This window comes from Melampsora larici-populina (assembly GCF_000204055.1).
Source record: "Melampsora larici-populina 98AG31 unplaced genomic scaffold MELLAscaffold_13, whole genome shotgun sequence".
In the NCBI taxonomy this organism is placed as follows: Eukaryota; Fungi; Basidiomycota; class Pucciniomycetes; order Pucciniales; family Melampsoraceae; genus Melampsora; species Melampsora laricis-populina.
In genome coordinates, this window is record NW_006768777.1 from 686,522 (window position 1) to 694,043 (window position 7,522).

At 37.8% G+C, this 7,522-nt stretch overlaps 2 protein-coding genes across 2 annotated transcripts in view; one reads left to right on the forward strand and one right to left on the reverse strand.

Annotated features, from left to right (window-relative positions):
* Positions 1-3,161: 3,161 nt before the first annotated feature.
* MELLADRAFT_62179 (uncharacterized protein) lies at positions 3,162-4,449 on the forward strand (the record flags this gene model as incomplete). Its single annotated transcript, XM_007408599.1, has 5 exons — positions 3,162-3,445; positions 3,522-3,655; positions 3,721-3,928; positions 3,991-4,106; positions 4,181-4,449. 5 exons carry the CDS (start codon positions 3,162-3,164, stop codon positions 4,447-4,449), a joined length of 1,011 nt encoding a protein of 336 aa, XP_007408661.1.
* A 1,338-nt stretch (positions 4,450-5,787) lies between these two features.
* Positions 5,788-7,522, reverse strand: part of MELLADRAFT_35173 (uncharacterized protein) — a gene marked incomplete at both ends in the record, with an annotated part of 5,096 nt that continues 3,361 nt past the window's right edge. The window contains 9 exons of the mRNA XM_007408764.1: positions 5,788-5,856; positions 5,983-6,265; positions 6,337-6,431; positions 6,501-6,574; positions 6,649-6,757; positions 6,847-6,960; positions 7,071-7,236; positions 7,313-7,388; positions 7,459-7,493. Of these exons, the coding sequence (XP_007408826.1) occupies positions 5,788-5,856; positions 5,983-6,265; positions 6,337-6,431; positions 6,501-6,574; positions 6,649-6,757; positions 6,847-6,960; positions 7,071-7,236; positions 7,313-7,388; positions 7,459-7,493 (1,021 nt within the window). The remainder of the gene's footprint in view (positions 5,857-5,982; positions 6,266-6,336; positions 6,432-6,500; positions 6,575-6,648; positions 6,758-6,846; positions 6,961-7,070; positions 7,237-7,312; positions 7,389-7,458; positions 7,494-7,522) is intronic.

Consider the following 7,522-nt stretch of genomic DNA (forward strand, 5'->3'; position numbering starts at 1 on the left):
TCCTTGGACCATATTCACTGGAGCCGAGTGAATTCAAAGCAATCAAATCCTAACTACCCTTTTGAAATAAAAGGAAGAGTACCCGTGGCTCAAGCGTAATGTAGACATTGGTAGAATTTGTTGGCCCAAAAAGAAATAAAGTCGGTCAATCATTTTGAAGATCTTGCAGGACCCTGGAATGCCCCCGCAAAGGGTAGTCATCTACACCACGGAGCGACTTGTGAGCGCGAGACGCCTGCCAGGTGAAGGTGAGTCGTTGAGTGGATTTCACTCGGTGGTAGTCTGAAATCCACTCAGCAGAGCGCTGCCTGATGACCGCCGGATCGGTCGTCACATGGCTTTGCTAAAATTCTTGCCCGTGTGACCATCACGCTGCCACCACCTCACAAACTCTGAGACCCTGGTCTTACGCTCGCCAGGTGGAGCTCCTCATGCTCACCACCTCGGCTCGAGTCACGGTAAGACAGCCTCGCAGGCTGTTCACGTCCGTATTGCTGCGACCTCATCACCACGTAAGTCTTCAACTTGGTAGAAGATGATTGTGTTGTGATTGAGATGGAGTGTCACATGATCATTATTCTAGAACGTTCACTGTGATATGATGTCATGAATGGCATCATCCACTCTTTTTTATTTTCTCAAAAGTTTTGTTATAAATTGTTCACTTTCGAGATCAAATGGACGACTTCCCATTTCTCAACAATTCAATTTCTCTGACTCACTCATACAACATCAAAGCCTTCATCTTATCTAAATCATTCTCTCTCTGCTACATGTCTCAATCTTACCTGACTCCTTGTTTGATTATGAAATTCTTTTCAAAACTAAACAAAAACCTTTGGTTGTCTACACCTTTAACTCTTAATCAATTTCATTTGATATCAATCAATACTTTTGCATTGTATTTATGTACTCATAATCATACATTTTGTCAATCTCATTATGGTGTGCTTGAGAAGAGAAGACACTTCCATTTTTCCACAGCTTTCATCATCATATCATATCATATCATATCAATTTCCAGCTTTCCTTCATTTGTGTTTGTACTAGTAGTCTGATTGACTTGTGTTTTACTTTGTTGAGTGAAAACAAATGAAACAGGCATTTTGTGATCAACCTCTGAGTCTTTTCTAAGTCAATGTTGCTCCTGAGCAATCCAAATTGGATCAGCTGGGAGTTTTTTTGGGCTTGTGTGGTGAGTCATGCCACATTGCAATGGCATGGTGACCAGGTTGAAAACTTGATACAGGTGGGTAGAGGTTAGCTCACCTGGTCATGATACACATGCCTAGAATGTGAGCACCACCTCATACATGCGTGAAGCGTCTTGTGGATCTCACGTGTTGAGTGGCTCAACACTGCAACCTGTAACTCCTCTTGTGGAGGCCATGTTGCTCATCATAGGAGCTTTTGGTGACTTGGGCTCCACACAGTGAAAGCTCTGTGGTGTAGACTGATTTTTTCAGATTGTCATTGCAATATTGGCAGAGCTTCTCAAGCACGTGCAAAGTTGTTGGTAATATTATGTAGGCCCTCAAAAATATCACCTACATTTCAAATCTGACATGTAGGCGCTTGAAAATCACACTTTCTTTTGAGTGCCTACATTGCAAATTCCCATGGATTTTCCAACACCTATATCCAATTTGGTGGGGATGCAGGCACCTTTTTTGTGGGAAACAACCATGTAGGTGTAATTTGGGCAGCACCTGCATGGCTTTTCTGTAGACTGCAAATTGCAAAGGCCTAGACAAATGCTGTAGGGGAGGAAAATGGGGAGAAAAATATTGTGGAAAACAAGATTCAAATTACTTTATATGTATATTGAAAAAGATTGAAGGTATTCCAGATCTGCTGTTGACAGGTGGGTTTTGGTGGTATGACTGGCAAATGACCCCCAAAGTGATATTATTATTATGTTGAAATTGTTTTGACATCATGTTGAAATCCTGTGGAATGTGGTGATAGTCTCTAGCCTGAGGCTGTCTGGGGATGTGAATTTGGTAAATGTTTCATTGGGATTTTTGCAGGCTGGAATAATTGTGTGAATGTGAGATTTTGATTTTTTTTAGGGGGTAAGTCTAGGTGTTGAGATAGTGAATCATATTTTGTTGATTGTTGTCTGGGTCTGAATTTTACATGGGAATAGAATCAGCCAAGTGGCTCTGCCCACCACTTTGGTTGTTGTGATGATTGTTTGGTTGTTGTGATACTTTAGGTTATTTACAGAAGCGATTAATGGATTAGTCAACAGAGATGGGTGGTAGTAGGAGTGGTAGAGTTGGCCTTTTGAAATGGACAAGGACCACTCTAGGGTGAGGGTAGAAAAAGTACAATGAGTCATTTTCTGTATTTTTCAAACAGGTTTTAATCATGGGATTGATATACATAAATGCAGTACAATTTGTACTATAGGTGAGATAGAATTATTCTGAAACATTGAAGCGTTCTTTGTGTCTTTATTCACCTCAAATATGTCACCTTGTATGTCTCAAAAGGAGTATATTGATTAATGAAACTGGTGAGGGAACATTCTGCGTGTATCAAAGATATGAAGGATCAGAAATATGGTTTCATATCTCATGGTTCTTGATTCTACAACATAAGTCAAATTGCTTTACACAATCAAATTCATTTTAAAATTCCCTTCACATCCTCTGTACTATTCACAACATCAACTATAACAAGAAATGATTGGTTTACCAATAAAGATATTTATAATGCTGGGTTTCCAATTTTTGGTCAACTTGTGTTTCTTTGGGACACACACCTCAGCCTCACTAACTTCCAGCATAAGTGAAGCAGAGAATTTATCTGAAAAAGGTGAATATACTAAATAAACTGGTTTAAATGTGCTTCAATTCAGTAATGATGATATACTTACTGGCCTTATCTGATTTATTCTCTGCACAAAGTCTACTTGGAAATTTGGGGTCTTTCTCACAGTGCTGTTTCCAGCAATCACAGGAAAGGTCTTGAGGAATACTTAGGGATGGAACTTGAAGAAAGGCAGAACTCAATTCCTTTCTTCCCTCTCCCTAGTCCAGGCATGGATGGTGAGCATTTTATTTGAAGAATTTCAATAAATTAGGACATCCCAAAATTGATGCAATTTGCATAAAGCTCCACCTGGATTGGAAGTATTCCATCACATCAATAATATGTTGCAGTCAGGAATCCAAGAATGGACCAATTTCCTCAAGGAAGTGTTTACAATGGAATCCCAATTCAAAGAACATCACTTCTGGCAATTCATTGGTGATCTTTTGTCCCATATGCCAACTCCAGCAGTTCAGGTCACATTGGTGCAAATGGAGACTGAGAAGCGGAAGTTTTACCTTCTTGGAGATGAATTGAGGTCATTTCAACTTCAGAACCTAGAGGAAATGATACTGAAAGGCAAAAATGTGATGAGAGAGCATATTGGACAGCTACAACAGGATAAGTCAGTGACTCCATTGGGTACAACTCATGATGGGAAAATAGTTTTGACTTGATAGCTCCTTGAATTAATTTTACAGGGTGACTGAAAGTGACAGAATCATAAACACATTTACAGACAATGAACAGGAAAAGCTAGGAAGGTTCAAGATTAACCTTGCAAAAAAATGGTCCCCATTGGAGAGGATTGAGCTTCGGCAACACTGGGTTTTGCGTGAGTATTGCTTATCATGTTTGTTAAAGTTTGAAGAGCTTACAGAGACAAACCCATATTGTAAGACTTGGGCACATACTTGGATGAGAGCATTCATGTCAAGGGAATGCTGGAGACTCAAGTGATCCTAGAGGGCTTGGTAAAAGCAGATGCCAGAAATATATTCAAGATGGCATCCCATCAACTGGGTGATCCTTTTGAAGATGTAGTGACTAAACATATCACATCACTAAAGGAGAGTTTGATCAATGATATCAACCGTTCAAACAACCAGTAGGTCAAAATTTCTTCCCTACAGTGTGTGCACAAATGATTGATATATCTTCATTTGACAGGGACACCGGAAGCTTTGTGGAAGTTCAAAGCACCTTGCGTAATGGTCTAATGATCACTGATACTTGGAGATTCAATCCAGCTGAGTGTAGAGTAGTTATGTCATTTTGGGTACAATGTGAGTGAATCCTTAGTATTGTGCAAGTATCTTTTTGATTTATTTATATCCCCATCATGGTATAATATAAACAGATATGAGATTTTATTTTGGTATAAAGCATTCAAGAAATCCAGGACTATATCACCATCCCTTAGAAAGGCTCATATTAGCAGGCAGCAAACATATGGAGAATATGATTCATCAATTTAAGAATGCATCAACTTTTCAAACTTCCCAGAGGGATTTATTGACTGGATTTTTGGAATTCTTTCTTGAGAAGACACAAGAAAATGATCTCAGACATATTGCTATGCGTGCTTTGGAGCGCATAAACCTCCTTTTTGGTGAGCATATCTCCTGAAATGAGAGGCCGCCTATTTTGAAGGATCTGGCACTGTCTAAGCACCAAAGTCTCTGAGCAATTTCAAAGAATGTCATCATGTCCATTTGTAATCATACTATTAAAGTTGAAGGAATTAAAGCCACTAGCATGAACAGAAAAAAAATTCATGTCCTCTATTTTATTGCAACTTCATTCTTGTTAAATTAGGTCCAAAACTTGTCACTTGTTTTCATTATATTTTCTGGCACAATCTGCTTGATACACCTTATTATCAATTTTGCTTTCCAATTAAGCATAATTTGGTGTGTACACTGAGAAGTGCAGCAAAGATCTCTTTTTGAATAACTCTTTGTTTGTGCCCCAAATCTATACTTCTCTTTGCCTGTGTTGTATTGTAACTTTTCTTGGGGAAAGATCCATATCAATACTGCCAAGAATAACAGGTTATGTAGGTTTGGAAGTGATTTCTCTGCACAAGTTTTCTGTGTGAGCACCAACCAAGACACAACTGGGTGTGGAGTTCCATGGATTCCAAAGTTGTGTACAGATGTAAGGATCTATGCTCAATGGGAGAAAATGATCAACTTAGAGGCTGCCTGGTGGTTGCAACTGTATGATAGGTCCAGAGTATGATCTGGTGTTTCCTAACTCTGCGCTGGCATGGTGGAAGGTATGTAATCCATTTTCTTTCCTTTCATTCATCAAGGCTGATGTCTATCCTCTTCTATAAAGCTTCATTGCAATTGATACCCAATTCTTGCCTCAATGACAAAAGACTATCTTCCTTGCTCTGGTTTGTTGGCTGCACCCAAATCAATATTTTTGGCTGCAGCTGATGTTTGTGGCACAACTTCAAGTTGACAGCGTACTCATGCATCTTCCTCTTCACCTTCTTCATAAACTTCAGCAGAGTTGTTAACTTAATGAAGTCCCTCGTGCAGAGTTGTATGTACATAGTGTATAAAAAAAGAACACACTTCTTTCTTCGAGATAATTCTGATGATGTCAATTTTCGGAGATGGGTCTATTCTACCTACCACAACACCAAGTTTTCAATACCAACAGGTTCTCATCTTGACTTTAAAAGATACACACATACTCAAAAAAATGGTCCATACATTCAATGTACTACTACCAGCTTTCTTATTAACATCTTCAAATACTTATCAAATCTTTTGAAAAAAGCATAATCACAAATCAAGATAGAAAAAAGTATACAAAAAACAAATTAATCAAACCAACAGAAGAACGAGACCTGAAACTGATATAAACTGTAACTAAACGATTTTTTTTCTAAGAAGTGTGTATGTACCTACCTATACACATTTTGTTATTCAAGACGTTTTACATCAATTTTCACTTTCCACCTTGTACACTACCATATCCCATCTTACAATACTCTTTAGCAATTGAAGCACTTCCACTCTAAACGCCCCGTCCGATCCACCAAAAAAAAAGCAACAGTAAGTAAGAAGATCAACCAAACCAAACCAAAAAGAATCCAAAGTAAAAATAAATCCAGTAGAGGAAGAAAAAGAAGAAATCACTTACTCTCATATAACAAACTTTATTCTTAATACATTCCTCACTAGTACAACTAGGTGATCTTACACTATTCTTACCTTGATACTTTGTAAATTTTGAAATTAAGGTACCATTATCTTTTAACATCTGTTCAGTAACCAAATGCCACCAAGTCGCATTTAATGGTGCATCAATTGGCCATTTGATCTCTTTACCATATGCTTCTCTTGTTGAATATTCGTATTCGTAGGTCGGTCCTTTATGCGGATCTGTGTCTAAGTGTGAATATGTTGATACGTTTGAGTACCACCTGTGATATTTAGAGTTTGAAGCTTGATCAGTTTGAGTCAGTAAAACAAAGATGAGATCATCTTGACTCACGTATGTGCATCCAAGATCTCATACGTATCTGGGTCAACTTCATACATCCTAAAACCGCTGTTGACATTAGTCAAGGGGGTGATGGATGGACCCACCTAATTGTAACCCAAAAGTCGATGTCAAATCATAAGTTAAAACTCTGGACAAGGGAATCTATTACTCACCCAGCCAGTCGTCAATGCATGATCAGCTGTAATATTGGTTGCATTATTGGCATAATAGATCATGAACTGGTCCTCTACAAAAACATCAATACTTTACAGTCAAAACTTGCAAACTGACGTCTCAAACACAAGAACACCAATCACTTACCATGAGTATGACCCCACATAATAGCTTTAATAACATGAGGTGAATATCTTTCAACGATTTGATAAAACAAATTTGTAGGATTCACCAGAGGATTAGATCCATCCCATCCCTAGCGAAAAAAAAATCATGATCAATTTAAATTCTTTCAAATCTATCCCAAAAAAATACCAAATTCTTTTTCTTCGTGTTTTAACTTACTGAAAGTACATGTCCCATGATCCAAACAGATTGACCTAAATCTTCAGATTTTTGTAATTCTTCAGATAAAAATTTTAACATTCCACTTTGATCTGGATTCGTCATATTAATAAACTAATTCCCAGATTCGCCCAAAAACCCAAAACCCAAAACCCAAAACCTCATCAGTTTTTCCATAAGATTGTAGAATTAGTACAAGGATTTGGGAAAAAAAAAGAACTAACATTAAATAAATTAGCACGATACCATAAATCAGTATTCAAGGTGATAATCTTCAATCCTTCATAACGTTTAACTGCATAACCACCATAATGAGCACGTGCGATCTTAGCCACATCATCTGAGATCCAATGATTATGAAACCAAAGACGAGATAAATGATCATAATTCCTATGATTCGAATCTCAACTTGATCAGATTCGATTCATTCATTTCAAATATCAATCGGAAGATCAGATTGACTTACCAACTAAATTGTTTAGAAAGGCGTTCAGGCATCATCGAATGTGGCGCATCCTGAGCTTGAAGATAACTATCATGATCTATTTACGAAATTCCACATCAAACAATCTTATTACCTAAAACAGATGAAAAAAAACCAAAATGACTTACTTCCAATAGCAGCATACAAAGGACCTCCACCTAATCTTTCTTTCCAAAGATCATATAATAATGT